We start from the raw sequence: 19,309 nt of genomic DNA, 5'->3' as shown, positions 1-19,309 counted from the left end.
AGTTCAACAGTAGTTTCACTACACAATGAGTTTCAAGTTCATTACAAGATATAGACTACGATGAGAGGGGACTGCTGCAAATTTTGACAGGCGCTATTTTATGGCACTTAAATTTTTTTAAAATTTTTGAAAAATTATAATTATATTTTGATCGATTTTATGAATCTCACGATATCTTTTTTTGTTCAAAATATAAATCAAATTCAATATAAAAAACGCATGACAATCCTTGATCATTGGATATAAATAAAAAATATTACATACATTTCTCATGTCGAATTTGATTTTTATTAAAAATATATCCATCGATTAATAAAACCGAACAAAATACAAAATACCCGTATAGACTAGCTAAACAAAATCTACAATGATTTCTATTCAATTTTCACTGGTAAACATTAATTTCCGAGTTGTCCTGATCGACCGAGAGCTTTACACTGTGTAACATTTGCATATTACACAGCGAAATGTTTCTTAGGATATATCGTACAAAGAGAAAAATATTGCTAGATTCTGGGTAAGTAATCGTAATCTGCAGGTATTGGGAAGTTTTGATGAAGATGGCATGCAGACCTGGGCTTCAATAGTAGCATCTGAACCATGTATCCATCCATCCCTCTGCATTGAAGGATAGATAAAATTAGAACAATACAATAAATATTCATACATCAATGATATATATATATATATGATTCACATGGTGAAAAAACTTATTTGTATAAGAAATAATTAAGAAAACTTGATTAATTTTATAATCTAAATTTTGATTTATGTGGGGAGATTTTTCCTAGGTCCAAGCGTTGCTGATTCTTGGAAGTCCGTCCACCCACACTTTTAGAACTTGGGTCTAGCCCAGGTTTTTAATTATTGGGATCTAATCCCCACCTCTCTACTCAAACCCACGACTTTTTGGGGATGACAAAGTGAGTATCCAAAGCGGACAGTACCTTAAGTAAGATTCATACCCAAAGATTGACGAGGGGTGGGTTTCCTAGAATCAATGCTTCGGCCTAGGAAAATCATTGCACCACAGAGATTGTTGTTACCTAATGAAAAATGAAGAATCTGGAAAAATAAAAATAAAAATTGCACCTGAAAGATTAAGAATTCGCAAACTTTTGCTTAAATGCCAAGAAAAAGATGTTACTAAAAAGCATTTAAGGTTTTTCTTAGAAATTTATGAAGCTTACAAGAAAGCGGATTCCAATTTATAGAAGAAATGAAGGGTTATTATCGTCAAAGCAAAATAAAGTATTTGAAAATTCGTATGGAGAAAAACAAAAGAAAGAGGACGAATATGCCTTATTTAGACCTACTTCTGTTCTGTTGGAAAAAACTGACAAGTTCACGTGAATTGTTTTTGAGAAGACGACAACATGTGCCACGTGAAACTAACCACTCCATTTGAAATTAGCAACAATTTATAAAAAAAATTTTTGGGTGATTGTTTATAAATGAAGTGAGAGGCATGGCCATAAATAGAGGTGTCCAAAATAGATCCACAATCGAGAAAACCAATCCAAACAGATGATATAGTATTTAGGCTACCAATCCGAGCAGGACACGGGGTAATATTGGACAAAGCAAGAAGCCATCTCATTCTACGTATGTCAAAATTCTTCTTGTACTAATTAAACAACTAACAATTATTTGGAGAAGTTCAGTTCATCCCGGTCCCGAGATGAACAACATCTCAGTATACTCCATTAGTGGCCGTTGGAGCAAAGTGACATTACTGTAGGAAGACTCCTACTCAAACAAGGAGAACAAACACAGACGTCTCTTAAATCATATAAGGGATAGGAGTCCAACTTCAATACGAATTAGGGTTACTCCAACACTATATAAAGGCACTTTTGTAGGGTAATTGATCCATTCACAGCTTTTCATACTTTCTGGTTAAGAGCTGTGCATATATATTCAAGTTCTTGGCTTTATTCTTCATGTTTTTTATGACTTAAGCATAGAGTGTCTTTCCCAAGAAAAAACACCTTGGGTTAGGCTTTGTAAGTTATGTTTGTTCTATTCCAGTTCAGAGATATTCGTAGCAATGTCGTATCCAACCTAGTTTCGAGTTACCTGAGGCGTTCATGAAGCAAACCAGATTTGTACGTCATCAGATTGGTGTCGTTTGTGGGAAGAACGAGAAACTTATCATATTAATCATGGTTCAAGCTAGGTCAACCCAGATCCTGAGAGGCGAAGCGGATGGTCATCAAGGAGACAACTGAAATCCACCACCTCCGCCTAAAAAATTATATTTACAACAATCTAAAATGGATTTCATATTATATAATGTCCCACATAGTCCAAAATTTAAAATTTATCTCTATCATCATACTCAAACATCAATTCCAATGGAATTATCGTCACCACTAGCACGTAACAATTCATCATCATCTTCTTCTTCAAAAACTTCAATCTCTTCATTCTCATCATCAACTTCAATAACTTGTTTTTCTTTATTTTTCTTGTTTAAATATCAAGGCCGTGCAAAAAAGATTAAACAAAATTTTACTAGGAGATTTAATTGTTATTAAAATCAAGATTCAAGAAAAATAAAGGATTAATGCATAAATGATATTAATTATAAATATAACATCTCTCTTCCTCTTTCGGTTTGACCCTTTCTCTTGAACTTCAAAACACTCATTATTCTCCATCCAATTGGTTTCTTCAAGTAATACGGGATCTTTTCTCTCAGTTATCCACTCATCATCAGAATCTATATTCGATAAAGAAATCGGATCATAAGCATCACCTTCTTCTATCCCTTTTTTTGATGTCTTGCCTCCAATCGGAGATTATACTTTGTAAATACAAGGGCTCTAATCGGTTACGCCTCTTAGTCTGCATGGACATATATATATATATAAAAAATGAGCAATTGATATTTTTCTATAAATTATTTAGGAATAAATTATAAAATTATAATCCTCACTTGAAAAACCAAAAGTAATAAATATAATTTGGAAAATACAAGCTAAATGATAATTAATAATTACCTTGGGTTCAAATAGTGAGCAGCTGCATGAAGGAGGGGCTTATGCAATTACATCTCTCATCTCTTGTCAATAATATCCCAAATAGGCTTGTACTTCTTTTCAATTTGTTTAAAATTTTCAACAATTTTCTCCTTTGCCTTGTCCATTGCTTAATATATATATATATATATATATATATATATCCCATGGGAGGTTTTCCATCACCATCCACAAGTCTCAACACCTTCACCAAATTTTTCCTCTTTTCTTCCAACATCTCTCCAGCTTTCACATAAGCCGACGCACTATCAGTTATAACCTGCACTACATTTTCTTCCCCAATTTCCTCTATCATAGAATCAAGGAGTTGAAATAAATTATCTGCACTCTTGTATATGCCAGCCATATGTGTCTACACTTTTGAGTCAGGTCCTTTCGAGTTGTTAACAAGAAAAATAGTAATAGATCGATTTTTATTATCCATCCAACATCAAAGTACATCATGTTTTCTTCCATTCATCCCTGTACTTTTGTATCATATCTGAAACCGACTTAACTGCCTTTTGCAAAAAAGGAGACTGTCACACCATGATAAGAAGGGAGTATCAACCCCTTGCCATATTCGGACACAGTTTGTAACATAGTTTTAAAATGAGGGTCTTTGATCAAATTGAAAGGAATAGGAATTGCATTAGCATAGAAGAGCATTAGTATTTAATGCAGTCTTCAGAGAAGAGGCTTGACCAGGTTTTTTCACAAAATCAGTCAGTGTCTTACCTTTCCCTATCCCACCACTTTCTCTATCAATATGTTCATCATCTCCAAAAGAACTAGCAATTTTTTTTTCTTCTTTTGTGAATCTTCCTAATAATTATTGAAAAAAAAAATCCATACTTCCTCTGGACATTGAGTGCATGGCTCAATATCTTTCTTCGTTCCAGCCAAATGGTGTTTGAGTCTAAAAACACCACCCCAATATTTATTTCCACAATATTTACAGTGGTATTTGCTCCACGAATTCTGTCATAGGGATCATGGTACAATTGCCTTGAAATTGCTTGCTTCAATGGCTGAGTTAATGGTCATCAACGACAACTCTCTCCTGGATATAAGGATCATGATAACCTCTCTCTGGCATGAGTCTTCTTCAAGGAGGATGTGGACGCTCTTGGAGGTTGTGGTAGCCTTCACGTTGCGGGTCTTCAGGTTGCATGCTTGAATATGTGGGAACATGACTAACGACAACCATTCTGTTGTTGCTTTTGCATGAAAAATCGTGTAAAAATGTGTTATTCTTTGATGTGCATGAGGAACATGACTTCGGCTTCGTGGTGTCGTGTTTTAGGTAGAAACAAGTTTGAGAGAAATCAGGAACGTTAAGCAAACAGACTCCCATTTCTCCTGGATTTTCTTTGAGATAATCTTGTTGAAACCTCAATCATTTCTCAACAAACCACTTTTGAAAAGAATAATCCGTTAAAACCACAATTCCCTGATTTATAGCCTTTTGGACACTGAATCTCGGATAGTCTTGATTTCTGGGAACTACCTCCTAAATTTCAGGCCAGCAACCAATCAAAAACTTACAAAACGAACAACTGTTATTGTAAAAAAGATCTTGCCTCTGCCATGTGTCACCAATAGATTGGCTGTCCTTTACAAACTACGGGACCCCTCTGACACATGTTAACTGTCATGTGGAGGTCAACTTTGGTATAAACAATAATACAAACACCAGTACTAACATACAACAAAATTAAAAATTAAAAAAAAATCAAGTCCATGCTCCAAGGCTGTCAATGTTGTGTTTTGGCCCCGAGAATGATATGTATAGTCTAGGTTGGAGAAAGAAAAGCTAACATCTATCCAAAAAATAAAAAAATCGAAAGAAGACAAACCTGTCAATGTTGTGTTTTGTGCGCACAGTAGAGCCAAAGAAGGTACATTGAGGCTATGGAGGAAATAAATTAAAAGTGAGCGTTTTTGTTCAAGGGTTTCACACGATTTGACCCTTTTTTTTCAATGAACTTCCTTCTAAAACGATGTCGTTTTGGATGAATTTCATTGGACAAAAGCAAACTCTTTTTATTGCAGGTATCGTCGATTCCGACGATTCAAACTCCAATTTAGATGATTCCTTCATGACGGCAAATTCAACACACGAGTCATATCGTGAAGCATCAAAGTCAAATCGACCGCAATTTCTTCAAGACCCGCCATTTGGATAGTAATTTTTAACCGTTGCTTCATCCTCCCTCTTCAAATGGATAAAGAAGAGGCTGACAACGAGCAATAAAAACACTCCACTGTGGATGCTCTAAATTATTAGACATATTACCTTCTCTGTATTAAAGAAATTTAAGGCTTACTTGAATTGATATTTTCAAGAGTTAAATGAAGAGGGTTAAGGAGAGAGGGATAACTCCACCTTGCTTGCTTGAATTGATGTTCATAAAATTTGTTTTCACTCATCTCAATTTTAATAGGGATATTTTTATAACTCACATCACTTTACTTAATTCTACCTTCTTTTATCCAAGTGATGGTGAGTCAATGTAACCCTTCTCCCTTAACTCCCCCTCCCATAACTCTCCCTCCATTAACTCTACTCCACTCACTATTTTTGAAGCAAAGCCTTACCACCGCAAGAAGGGTGTTTCAGAGCCAAATGTGGCGGTCACTATTGAACTGAAGCTAGCTAACAAAATATTGACAAAAGAAGATAATGAGTTGGAGTCCCAGCAAGCATTCAATATCTTTTCATCAATCCATCAGAACCCAAAATATTTTCCGAATGAAGATAGAGAATATAAGAAAACCAAACAAGATTCAACAAAAACTGCAAAATCAGAAAATTGAGGATCCCCAGATGTATTAACATCTTAATTTCGCAAATGAAACCTCAACTCAGATTGCAATTACCAAAGTTTCTCTTCTCGAGAGCAAATTGTTAAGACATATAGGAGCCTCTGTATCAAACAAAAAAAGGGGGTTTCAGGCAAGTAATAACTATCCCACATAATGCTAACTACCATTCATTTGAAAGTGTCTTGCAAACTACACCAATCCACATCTAGACGTAGTATGTAAAATGGCTAAAACACTGACCAGACTAACACCACAATTCCTTTTATTCCTTTTGGTTCACCAGAACTATGCATAATAGAACTTCCAGCAAACATTCAATATCTTTGCACCAATACTTCAATACACCAAGAAAAAAACAAGTGACTAATGCGACGAAATTACTGGAACAAACAAAAATTGTGTCATTGCAAGAACATTAACCGTAATGTGAAAACCAAAACCAGAAGAAACACAAATGTAAAATCAGCTGAATTTATGTTCCAAAATTTCACCAAGAAGACTTGACACACAGACAGATCAATGGTAGCTGTATATAAGAGGAAGCAACAGATGCGTCATGCAGTTCAAGATCAAAATTAATAAGATTCAGAACAGGACTGGAAATAGAAAGCGACACGAAATGTGAAAACCAAAACCATTCATTTTTACTAGACCAATTCTTTTGGTTCACCAGAATTATGAATAATGTAACACTTTCAGAAAACATTCAATATCTTTGCATCAATACAACAAGAAAAAAACAAATGACTAGTGTAACAAAATTAGTGGAACAAATAAATTGTGTCATTGCAAGAACATTAACCATTAAAATGTGAAAACCAAAACCGGAAGAAATCCAAAGTAAAATCAGCTGAATTTATGTTCCAAAATTTCACCAAGGAGGCTCGACACGCAGAGAGATCAATGCTATCTGGATATAAGAGTAAGCATCAGATGTGTCGAGCAGTTCAAGATCAAAATTAATAAGATTCAGAACAGGACTAGAAACAAAAATCTAAACAGCAACGAGAATTTGAAGTCCTATACGCTAACATACCACAGAATCTGTGTTAACCACTACAAATCTAACTAATCTGGTGCTCTTCCCTGGCAACAATCTTGAACTTGCCGGTTTGTTGTTGCTGCAAAAATGGAACAAAGCCCACCATGAATAACTTCAAACAACATTATTCAACCACAAAATTTTTAGATTACATTCAAAGATCCATCCTGAATATAACATTACCTTTTTCCACAATTCAGAGTGGTCCTTGCAGAATCCAGCCACAACAGCCCCTGCCTTTTTCTTTCCTTCTTTGTACTCAATGATTAGATCCTCATTCAGCCCACAAGTGACATGAAATGCCAAAAGACACTTAGGCTCAGAGCAGTCGATGGCACAGCCACTACTACTCATACAGACATAGCACCTCTCTTCAAACCTCCTCTTAGGCACCATGGAACAATTGACTCCTTCACGGCCTGTTGGGTCTTCAAAAAACACCTCAGGGACAAACAGCGAACACAAAATGTGCGCCCACCGCCCGTCACTGGTGGGTTTCATTGCACCCTCCTTGACTGGACACAAGCAGCAAGAAAATGGTGCTGGTTTTTCTTGATTCTGATCTTCGGACGAGCGAGAGGCCAAGCATTGTGCGCAGAACCAGTCACCTTCCGGGATACCCTTTATCAAAGGATCTCCATAGCAAGTGGAATGTGCCATCAAATTACACCCATCACAAAACACAATTGGATCTGATGGGTCACCATCGGTGCTTTTACAAATTGCACACACAATCCCATCATCCTCATCGTCACTGATTTCTTCATTCTGTTCTTGCAGACTAATATCACTATTTTCAAAGGATTCGCCAATGTTTTCAAGACCTGATACTTCCTTCACCTCTGATTGATTGGCAGTATCTGCAAGTGGGATCTCCTCTGTCACTTTAACCTCTTCATCAATAGAAGGCTTGTACTCGACATTGAGATCGATAGGTGAGAAGGGCATCTCAAGGACTAAATCGGGAGGCATTGCCCATACCCTTTTCTTCGCTGGCAAATTATAGGTAGTGGTTGTGGCAGCAGAGCGACAAGGCGCAAGTGGTTCACGGGATTCCCTTCTCTTCTTTGCCGGTAAGGTTGAAGGAATGACCATATTTTCCTTGTTTTCTTCCTCTGCTAATTTCTCCTTCTGCTGCCGCTCTTGCTGTTGTTGAAGTCTGAATCTCTTGAGAGGAGGCAAGGACTGGAATGTCGCATCCATTTTCATCTGGGTAAGACAGGCGGTGTGTGCGCGTGTTTCCTGGTGGTGAAAATGAAGGTTTAGGGTTTGAGTGAAACAGGCAAAGAGAGAACTAATAACAAGGAGGCAAGAAAACCCGGGAAAATGGGACTCATTTTCACAATTTTTAGTTTACGAAAACGTTATTTGTCCCAGGCGATACAGTCCCAAATCATCCCAGATCGAGTTGGCAGCTTAGCTGGCGTGCTTATTCAGCATGCCAACCTGGAACAAGACAAAATAAGGTAAGAGATTGGTTCTTCTATGAGTTGTTCCCCGCCCAAATAAAAAAAATTCCCGCTTCTCTCTCCTACTTTACAAGGTTAGGTCAAGAATGGATTTCGACGATGTGAAGTAAATCAAACCGGTGCATACTTTGTTACAGAGCTGTGTATCTTTGATTTTGTCGTTGTTGTGGAGTATCTTCCAGTTTGTCATTGTAGAGTGGGCAGATACATCCGACTAACAAGGTATGGTTGATGTATATCCTCTATGGTCGGCACCACATTGTTTTTTAGCAGAAACTGATTCATTAGTGTTATGGTTCGGTTAATCTCGAATCGTCTAGTGTACATTGTTTAAATGCGTTTTACTACACATTATCAACACATTGTTATATTATTCTTTAGAACAATGTACGTTTGATTATCTGGATGCACATTGTTTATAAATCAGACATTGATTTATTGGGAATATGGGGGGGGGGGCACATTGTTTTGAGGGGAAACTGATTCATTAGTGTTAATGGGTTTGTTAATTGGGAATAGTTTGATGTCCATTGTTTATAACTGATACATTGATTTTATTGTGTATAACTGTAACAAGACATGGATGTCAAGCTTACCTATGCATTATCAACTCAGTGTTTATAACTCATACATTGATTTATTGGGAATATGGGGGGGCACATTCTTTTTATGGGGGAACTGATTCATTAGTGTATATGTGGGTTATAATATATGCATTTCAAGATTATAATGGATCTGATATGAATTGGCAGGGTAATCCATTGATTTAGGTGAATCCATGGAAGTAGTGAATGATCGGCATACACTGTGTGGGGAAGCAATTTTAGAGGGATCAAAGAAGATGATGTACAATGGTTCTGAAAGTTCAGATTCAAGCGTTGAAGGGTTGGGAGCCATTGATCTTGATGATTCAGAGGCACCGATGGTTGGAATGTTATTTCAAGACTTGGATGAGGTGTTTGGATATTACAAGAGATATGGTCGAAGGAAGGGATTTTCTGTGAAGCGCAGGACTGTTAACAAGGATAAGGATGGTATGATTAAATATGTTACATTTACTTGTGGTAGATCAGACAAGTGTATTTCAAAGTCAGGGAATTTTGTGAACCCTCGGTCAAATGCCAAGAATGAGTGTAAGGCTAGAATGAGTGCGCGTATAGCCAAAGACGGGAAGTGGGAGATAAGCAAATTTCTGGATGTGCACAATCATGCAATGAGCCCAACTCAGTCAAGGTATTTTAGTTGCAATCGCGACATTAACACACATGTTAAGCGACAACTTGAGATTAATGACATTGCGGGGATTCGTCCTAATAAAAGTCACAATGCTCAGGTGATAGGGGCTGGAGGACATGAGAATTTGAATTTTTTGGAACAGGATACTCGTAATTTGCTTGCAAAAGTAAGGCGTTTGAGGCTTGGTGAAGGAGATGCAAATGCAATTCAAAGTTATTTTATGAAGATGCAATCGCATAATGATGGGTTTTTTTCATTGATAGATTGGGATGACAATGGCAGACTTAAAAATGTTTTCTGGGCTGATCCAAGGAGTAGGGCAGCATGTAGGGAATTTGGGGATGTTATCACCTTCGACACGACATATCTTACGAATAAGTATGATATGCCATTTGCACCGTTTGTTGGTGTCAATCACCATGGGCAGTCAATATTGCTTGGGTGCGGGCTGATTTCCAATGAAGATACTGACACTTTTATTTGGCTATTTAGTGCTTGGCTTGCGTGCATGCATAATGTTCATCCAGTCGGTATCATAACTGACCAAGATAGGGCAATGAAGAATGCTATTGCCATAGTCTTCCCTGAAACTAGGCATAGATTGTGTTTGTGGCACATTTTGAAGAAAGTGCTTGAGAAGTTGGGATCATACAATGAGTATGAACAAATAACATATGCATTGGGGGAAGCGGTATATGAATCACAGAGCACAATGGAGTTTGAAGGGAGCTGGAATATGATGATTGAAAATTTTAATTTACAAGGTAACTCTTGGTTGGGAACAATGTATGCAGAGAGGGAAATGTGGGTTCCAATTTATGTAAAAAATTTCTTTTGGGCTGGTATGTCTACCACACAGAGGAGTGAGAGCATTAACGCATTTTTTGATGGTTATGTAAGCTCAAAGACAACCTTGAAACAGTTTGTGGAGCAGTATAACAATGCATTGAGGAACAAAGCTGAGAAGGAAAGTGTAGCAGATTTCAATTCATACCACAAGCATCTAAATTGTGCCACATCATATTTAATGGAGAAACAGATGCTAGACTTGTATACTGAGTCTAAGTTTAAGGAGTTCCAGAAGGAGTTGACGGGTTTACTTTACTGCATGATAAAATCTGTGATGAGGAATGAAATGTTCGCACAATTTGAAGTGGAAGAAGATGTTTTTTATGGAGATAAAGGAAGAAAAAAAATTGCCTACATGGTTTGTTATGATAGCAGCACATCCACTGTTTTTTGTACTTGTTGCAGGTTTGAGTTCAGAGGCATATTGTGTAGGCATGCGTTGACTGTGTTAATTCGTAATGGTGAAGAAAAAATTCCACCTCATTACATTTTTCGACGATGGCGTAAAGATATCAGGAGATATCATACTCGGGTTAAAGTCCATTATGAAGGCATGAAAATCACAGACGATCAACAACGATATGATGAGATGTGTAGTCTATTCACTAAATTGGCGGATTTGGCTGCAGATAATGTTGACAACTATAATTATGTAACTCATTGGGTTGAAGATGCCACGAAGAAGATGAATGTAAGCCATGTGGTTGGGTTTACACCAGGTAGTAGCTCTAATGATCCGATTCCAAAGAGAGGGAAAGGACGTCCACCATCTTTAAGGAAGAAAAAGATATTCAAGAAGAAGAGATTGCAACCAGGGACACCAATACAATGCACAAATGGGAATTTGGTACTAATTTGTTAACACCATTAATGTCGACATAGCTTCTTCAGTTATAGCATATTTTGTAGTAATATTTTACTAATACATTGTCATTGTTTTTTTTGGCAGGACTCAAGTAACATGGGATGATGAAGTCAATTGTAATGAGAAGATGATAATGCTCAACTTTCATTGTTTGTTCGCAGAAATGTATTTTGTTTGATATATTGCACGTACTTATTAATTCAAGGTTGTAGTGTGTTTAAACAAATTTCATATGAGAATCTGTACTATGGTTATGACTTAATTGGAATGAAGATTTTACTAATTCGCAATTTACATATTTCACATTCATTTGTTTACACTTTACAGGGAAATGTAGCAATTCAATGTATGACATTATAAAATATTCAGATAGGGTTTGGACACCAAGTTTGGACAGGAATTCATTATATAAAGTTTCAAAATGCAATGTATGTGAACAAAAAGCTATCCACAAATAAGATACATTGTTATCCAGAGTTGAGCTACAATGTTACTAGTTCCAATACAATGCACATTGGTCATAGAGACCATGTGTATACAAAATAGGCACAGATGCACTATGTTCAGAACTATATCAGCGCAATTCAATGTATGACATTATAAAATATTCACATAGGGTTTGGACACCAAGTTTGGACAGGAATTCATTATATAAAGTTTGAAAATGCAATGTATGTGAACAAAAAGCTATCCATAGCTAAGATACATTGTTATCCAGAGTTAAGATACAATGTTACTAGTTTCAAAATATGCACATTGGTCATAGAGACCATGTGTATACAAAATAGGCACATATGCACTATGTTCATAACTATATCAGTGCACTATGGTTAGACAATTGATTATCCAACAGTATTGTCTTGATTGACAGCAATGAGTTGGTAATTTGTTTCATCCCACACATGTCCATTGTCATTGAGTAGGACATGCATAATATGAGATCTAAACCGAAGAAGGCTTTCATCTGTCATCTCCTTTGCTATTGGCTTCTTTGTAAACAAGCATTCCATTATATGCATGACGATGATCCCACAATCCACTCTGAAAAACAACATATAAACAGATTACCTATAAACAGATTTCCCATGCACATTGAATTCCAAATATGGATGCAAACAATTGAGTTATATCAGTTTAAAAATAATGTGAGCAGCAGCAAAACAAAGCTATATATGAACAATAGCTATGCACATTTAAACCAGAAACCTCAAGCATCAGATAAGCAAAAATGAACTCATGGGAATCATAATGAAATAAATTCACTGATACTTACGATCCTGATGGTTGTTGTGGTGTGTCCAAGATTGTTGTAAATGTTGTGGATGGCATTGTAGGGTCGCGGGGGAATACTGTCTCGTAATAACCAATCTATTGAACAGAGTAAACATTGTTACTTTCATACTAACATACTTAATTTAAACTATATTTAGCACAACTAATTAATATCACCATTTCTCTTGCATCTTCAGAGTATGGATCTTTTGCATTTTTTCGTCTTGGAAGCAAGGAATTTAATGTCTCCAACTTCCCTCGTTAACATCCAAGACCAACAATGTCCAATGGTTTGGTATTTCATGCGATCCTTTGGCATGAAGTGGGAAGAGTATGTGCCTATGATTATTTACTTCCCGACGAAGTTTATCTGTTAAAAGTACCCTTACCAGGTCAGATCTATTTAATCTGAGGTAAGCCTGTATAGAAGGATCGGGGTTAGTTACTTTCATCTTTTCAATGTACGTATCCAATGCATGAATTAAAATTTACATTACTAACCAGAGAAGAACTTGTCACTGCCATGGCCAATACAGGATGGGTTTTAGATGTGTCTCTATTTAGTTGTTGCTCCCTTGTGAGGACCTCAGCAAATCCATCGATAACCTGCAGGGGGAAATTTAAATAATGGGGTTACATTGTATAAGAATTATAAATAATGGAATTACATAGGACAAGAACTTACATTGTTTGAGACCATACCATTACCCGACAATTTCAACATGTCTGAGAACCTAATTTCATTCTCACCAGACCAAACAATTGTGCTGAAATAACATAAATATTGAATTCTTAAAATCAATGCATCCAATGAAAAATACAATGTGTGCTTTTAGAAAGTATAATTCCAGGAATACTCACCTAGGATTTGCAATTTCTGTAATTCTCTCCATCTTTGCTTGGTCATCAGGACTTAAATATTTAAATGCTGCCCCAAATTTATGCTTTTTTACATTGGCCACAGTATTGGTTTTCTCCAAAGCATCGAGATCAATTGCACGGTCTTTCTCGATCTTTTCCTCCGTGACCATTTTGCTTATTGGCAATTTCTTCTTCGTATTTGCATACTCAAAGTCAGAATCCACTTTTGCTCTTCTTGTTCTCGCCCTCACATTCCTTATCATAGATCTTGTTCTGCATGCCCTTTTTTTCTGCTCCCTTCTCATCTGTTGTGGGCTAGGTGTTACATTTTCTTTCTCTTCTTTTTCCTCCTTAATCTCAATTATGTATTCTTTGTGTTTCTGTAAACTACCTACCAAAACAAGGTCTCTCATTCTCATGTTTTCTAACTTCTCCCCCATTTTTTCGATTTCTTGTTCTTTTTCGATCTTGACAATCTTCAAGTACCTCATTTCCATTTCCTTTTCCTCCAAATCAGCCTCATTCTTTGCAATATCTTGTTTCATACCATTCAATCGAACAAAAACCTCTTTCAATATATCATCATTCTCTACCAATTTCAACTTTAAATCAGTTATTTCCTGCTTCAGTTGTGCAATAGTTGATTCCAACTCTTCCTTTTCTACCAATTTCATTTTTAGATCAGCTATTTCATGCTTCAATTGCGCAATAGTTGTTTGCAAGCCATCCAAAACAGCACTTGAATCCACATTTTCACCTTTCGCATTGATTTCTATAGCTTCAACATCTTCTTCTTCATTTTCACCAGTTTCCTCCTCTTCATCATCATCAGCTTCTTCCTCTTCATCATCATCATCCTCCTTCTCATCCTCATCCTCCACCTCCTCATTATCCTCTTGCTCCTCCTCCTCCTCCTCCTCCTCCTCCTCCTCCTCCTCCTCATCTTCCTCCTCCGAGCTGAGTTCATCATCTGCGTCTTCAATTATCAGTGTTGTTTCCTCATCAGTTTCAACAAGTTCTGAGTTAAAAACCTGAGGGATACGTAGTTATTATGTTGTTACATTGTGTATCAAAACAATGTAACACAATATACACTATATATAAACTATAATTAATTATATAGGGGTTATATGTTTACCTTGGATCCGGTTAGATTGTTTATGTATTGTTCTTTGAAATTCCTTGGCCACTTTTTAAGATCCCATTTTAGGAATCTTGGGAAACCTTTTGTGTCTGTTGGAATGAACAATGTTGTATGCTCGCAGAACCAGTACTGCATATGATGAGGGAAATCAGTTGTTAAAAGCACAAGCAATGTAAACATTGAAATTAACAAGATCAATGTATGCAGCACAATGTAAGCACACAATACACACAAAGATAGCAAACCAATGTTCTCAGATTATTAACCAAACCATGTACATTGAAACCAGCAGCTAAACAATGCAAACCAATGTTCTCAGATTATTAACCAAACCATGTACATTGAAACCAACAGCTAAACAATGCAAACCAATTTTCTCAGATTATTAACCAAACCATGTACATTGAAACCAACAGCTAAACCAGCACCTAAACAATGTGAACAGCAGCTAAACCCGGATGTATATGAACAATATCCATGCACATTGAAACCAACAAACCTCAAGCATTGAAATACCAATGTAAACTAACTTACCGATATAATAGTTACACAGCCGGTCACCTTCTCAGGATTTTGTGAACACTTCTTAATAGAATCCATTAGATTACTCGCAATTGCTTTCGACCAATTGTACTTCTTCATGTTCTCCAAATCTTCAATGTACGGAATGAATCCCCATGTAATCCCATCTGCTGAAGTGGAGAAGAAAAGTGTGAGACATACGTAAAGCATTAGCAGTCGTGCCACATCTTGTGCATCAACCTCTGTATCTCCTGCAATTGCATTGTCTATTGCAGCCTTAATAGTTACTGCCTTCACAGTCCTAACGTCGTTAGCAAATCTCCTTGCCACAAATTCTGATTCTGGACGCTTCCCTTGTCTTGCGATGACCATATCCTCACACCCTGACAACACTCCAAATATCAGTGTGAAGTCCTTTGAAGTTAGATGGACCTTTTTCTTACCTAATATGAATGCATCTTGTTTGTGGTTATAGGTACGAATTATATCACAGATGATGTTGTCATTTTTCCTTATCTTCACTTCAGGAGTTTTCCCTATCCATTGATTGAATAAATTCCAGCAGGGTGTCTTCTTCAGCCACTTTTTATGTTCCCTTCGTAGACACAAGCTTTTCATTAGTGAAGCAATCCCCCCCAGGTTTGATTTGTATTGTAGTGGGTACCCATCTTGCCCTCTTTTTTTCTTCTCAACATCTTCATTAGCCATTGGCAAGTGTCAGACCTGAAACATGATAAAGATACATTGAATAATATCAACAACGTCACGACAATAGCGATTCACAAAGAAAATTTGCAATTCACATTGAAAACCATCAATTCAGCATCTAGAATATATGGACAATAGCCATGAACATTGAAACCCATAAACCTCAAGCTTCAGATAAGCAAAAACCACCTCATTGGATTCAGCTCGAATTTTTAGTTTAAAAACAATGCAAATTGAAACCCAGAGACCATAATCTAAATCAATGTGCGAATCAAAAGAGTTTCAAACACACTCTGTTAGTCACAATGTACGAAAATCATGCACATTGAAAACCATAAATTCAGCAGATGGAATAAATTATAGCCAATGCATAGGAATCTCAATGTTTTACCAACACCAAAAAATCAGATATCACCAATAAAATGTGCCATGCACATTGAAAACCATAAAGTTAGCATCTGCAATATATGGACGATATCCACGCAACCCAAAACTCTCAAACTCCATATAAGCAAATAACAACTCATATTAATCAGCTGGAATATTTAGGTTACAAACAATGTACCCAGATACCATTTACATAAAACACATGCATAATAGTCATCGAAATCGCCATTAGAATTGAAACCCATTACTCAGATGGCATGAGCTGTTTAAAAGACACTAATAGGGCGGAAAGAAACCCAAAATTTTATCGACCAATTTGACGAGTTTAACATCATAGTATCATATTCGATCAAAAGCATATAGAATCCACGAAAATCGAGATGTAGCCTATCACATTTGGTGCAAAATCACGACATACCTTCAAATGTTTCTACGATGATAAACGTCGAACTTATACAAAGCGGCTTCGTTAACAAATCTCCTACAAGTTCTTCTCGAAATCGAAACAATACATGAAAAAGCTTTCACCTTTGCGTTGAGAGAATGAGTTTACATTGAAGTCTCGTGTTTCAAGGTGATAAATGGGGTTACAGAGTGTTTGAAGGTGATAAATGGGTTCACACAGAGGTAACGTGTTTCAAGGTGATAACTTGATTTCAAAATATGTCAAATTTCAAAATATCTATGTGGACAAGGTGAGTTGGCATGACACCTCAGCTTGGGAAATTTTGGGACTATATCCTTTGGGCTATATAGCGGGACCGTTTAGTTTATCTCAAATTTTTTCTCTTAGTATGGCGCGAGAGTCTAAATTGAAGCACCAATAAGCAGGGCGCTTTCGTGTTTTGTCTGACTAGCAAGAATTAGCCAATTAGGACAGTAGAAAGTTTCCTTTTTTTTTTTAATTTTATTTTGTAATAATTATCAATAAAAACACAATTAGAAAGACATGTAGGGTCGGCATCAGACCGACCTGGCTTTGATTATCACACTTTGGGTAGAGCCTCCGACTTTGACTATTTTTTAAATTTTTGATTTTTTTGTTTTTAAAAATTTTTTTGGGATTACAATTGAATAATTATACAAAAAATTTTATATAATTAAATAATATTTTATAGAGAGTGAAATTGCATCATATATATATTATATATGTACGGGTCAAAACTAATCATGCCCAACAAAAAGGGTGAGACCAAAACATAAGCCCAAAAGAGGCAAGGTCATCAAGCCCAATACAACAGACCAAAACATAAGCCTAAAAGAGGCGAGGTCTTTAAACCCAAGACAACACATAAAACCAAAACATAAGTCCAAAAGGACATGGTCAGTAGGCACAATATTTTACATTCAGCCGAACATTCGACAGATAGAAACAGTTGACTCTTAGAGCCGATCAAAAGGCCAAAGAAAGACAGCCGATGGACGAAACCGAAGACCGAACAGTTACATACTAACAGTTATGTCCAAAAGAGACAGTAAACTTCCTCAACAGCTTCAAACTCCTTCAACTACTGTAAATTGACACAACTACACAAGACAAGTATAAAAGAGAGACGATGAGCAGGGGCAAGGGGATCTGGTTTTTTGGGAGATTTAGGGTCCTATTCCTATTTTGAGATCTGATCTTTAGTGTGCATTCTATGTACTAATCATCAAGTAATAAGATAACTCACACTTTTGCACCGTCGATCTAGGTACAAAGCCGAACCACTTTAATCCATTTGTTCTTTCTCCAATTCTCCCAAATCTATCATTTATCATTTTTTGGATTGTTGAATTCTTACATCAACAATATATACGTCCCAACTAGGTTGGCATATATATACAATATACCTATTAATCATTTGCATCAGTCTCATCTCTTTGACTATAAATACATAATTATTAAGGTACAATTTATTATTTATTACTATTCATTCATTAGTATTAGTAGAACTATCTTCAATCCATTCCGGTCTTGATGACTTTTAAGTTTTTTATTTCTTCATTAAGTTTAGCTTTGCGTATGTGTTCTTGCAATCTTTGATTTGTCAAACTCCAATCTATAAGGCAGACTAATGCTTCTATAATTGCTAGACCAAGGTTGCTCCAAGTTGTAGACACAAGTATTCCATCTGCACTAAAAGTTGCTTCTGACGCTACGGTGGAAACTGGAATTTGATTACAGGGAGATCCTATGAATTCCCTCACAACAAAATCCTCCTCATCAATATTGGTAGGAACCGTAGGGTTATAAACATTATCCCCAGGGTGCATACTAATGCAAATTAAATGTGCAAGAAATTATAAATAAGAAACTATTGATAAAAGAAATTAAATAGCAATTACCCTTACCAGCCCATTGCCACTGGTCCACAAAGCCTGCTTGTAGCCCACTGCCTGTCTGCCCATTACCACTTATGGCTTACCCGTATAATTGTAGTCTGTATAAGACTATAATAGAGACTAAGAGAGAATGAGAGATCTGGGAGAGAAGTTGTAGGGCTTTCCTGTTAGTGTTAGACACAATTCACAGTTTCACACAAAGACGGAAGGCAAGATCAAGCAATCCGAGTCAGAGAGAGAAGTTGTGAGACTTGAGAAGAATTTTTGATTTGTGAAGATTGAAATTAGAACAGGGGTATTTGTAAGTTGATAATGCAATTGGAAAGGTTGGATTTCAGAGCCAAACGATCAGATTTCAGAAATTTAGAGGCAATCAAACGGGAGGATTCCACTTCAGAGGATCAAAGGCTGAGAGCCAGAGAGAGAGGAGCTAGCGCGCAGTCCGTAGAAGGAGATATGTGATCTGTCTGAAGTGAAGGCTAAAGAACGCTGAAGCAAAGTAGGCTTAGTAGCAAATGGTCACTGACACAGTGACACACCAGTGTTAGCAGAGACCAGAGAGGCAGAGTAGAGACAAAGCTGAGTTGAGCAGCTGAAACTTGAAGGAAAGAGGCAAAGAGTGAAGACTGAAGAGAGAGACAGAGAGTTGTGTTTTCAAGTCGCGGAGAGGTGGCCTATGGTGGCCAGATTGAGCTCTAAAAGTATCGGTTGGCCGCGACTTCAAGCTGAGATTCCGCGAAGTAGATGATTGTTGGCGGAAAATGAAGGCTAGGGGTG

At 36.8% G+C, this 19,309-nt stretch overlaps 2 protein-coding genes across 2 annotated transcripts; one reads left to right on the top strand and one right to left on the bottom strand.

Moving 5' to 3' along the window:
• Window positions 1-6,744: 6,744 nt before the first annotated feature.
• LOC119986045 (protein Jade-1) lies at window positions 6,745-8,242 on the bottom strand. Its single transcript, XM_038830577.1, has 2 exons — window positions 7,078-8,242; window positions 6,745-6,973 (listed from the first exon to the last, which is right to left on the bottom strand). The coding sequence occupies exons 1-2, from the start codon at window positions 8,101-8,103 to the stop codon at window positions 6,917-6,919; spliced, it is 1,083 nt and encodes a 360-aa protein (XP_038686505.1). The 5' UTR covers window positions 8,104-8,242; the 3' UTR covers window positions 6,745-6,916.
• Window positions 8,243-9,141: 899 nt separating this feature from the next.
• On the top strand, window positions 9,142-11,418 carry LOC119985506 (protein FAR-RED IMPAIRED RESPONSE 1-like). The gene is made up of 3 exons (XM_038829796.1): window positions 9,142-10,736; window positions 10,854-11,295; window positions 11,398-11,418. The coding sequence occupies exons 1-3, from the start codon at window positions 9,142-9,144 to the stop codon at window positions 11,416-11,418; spliced, it is 2,058 nt and encodes a 685-aa protein (XP_038685724.1).
• The last annotated feature ends 7,891 nt before the right edge of the window (window positions 11,419-19,309 follow it).

This window comes from Tripterygium wilfordii, chromosome 19, assembly GCF_013401445.1.
Source record: "Tripterygium wilfordii isolate XIE 37 chromosome 19, ASM1340144v1, whole genome shotgun sequence".
In the NCBI taxonomy this organism is placed as follows: Eukaryota; Viridiplantae; Streptophyta; class Magnoliopsida; order Celastrales; family Celastraceae; genus Tripterygium; species Tripterygium wilfordii.
Note: the sequence above shows the minus strand (reverse complement) of the source record. Positions and strands in the feature narration are given on the sequence as shown.

Coding starts and splice junctions, on each gene's coding strand:
- LOC119985506 (XM_038829796.1), top strand. CDS start 9,142: ATGGAAGTAGTGAATGATCGGCATACACTGTGTGGGGAAGCAATTTTA. Junction 10,737..10,853: donor TCTGTGATGAGGAATGAAAT/GTTCGCACAATT, acceptor TACTTGTTGCAG/GTTTGAGTTCAGAGGCATAT. Junction 11,296..11,397: donor AATGCACAAATGGGAATTTG/GTACTAATTTGT, acceptor TTTTTTTGGCAG/GACTCAAGTAACATGGGATG.
- LOC119986045 (XM_038830577.1), bottom strand. CDS start 8,103: ATGAAAATGGATGCGACATTCCAGTCCTTGCCTCCTCTCAAGAGATTC. Junction 6,974..7,077: donor ACTCTGAATTGTGGAAAAAG/GTAATGTTATAT, acceptor CCATTTTTGCAG/CAACAACAAACCGGCAAGTT.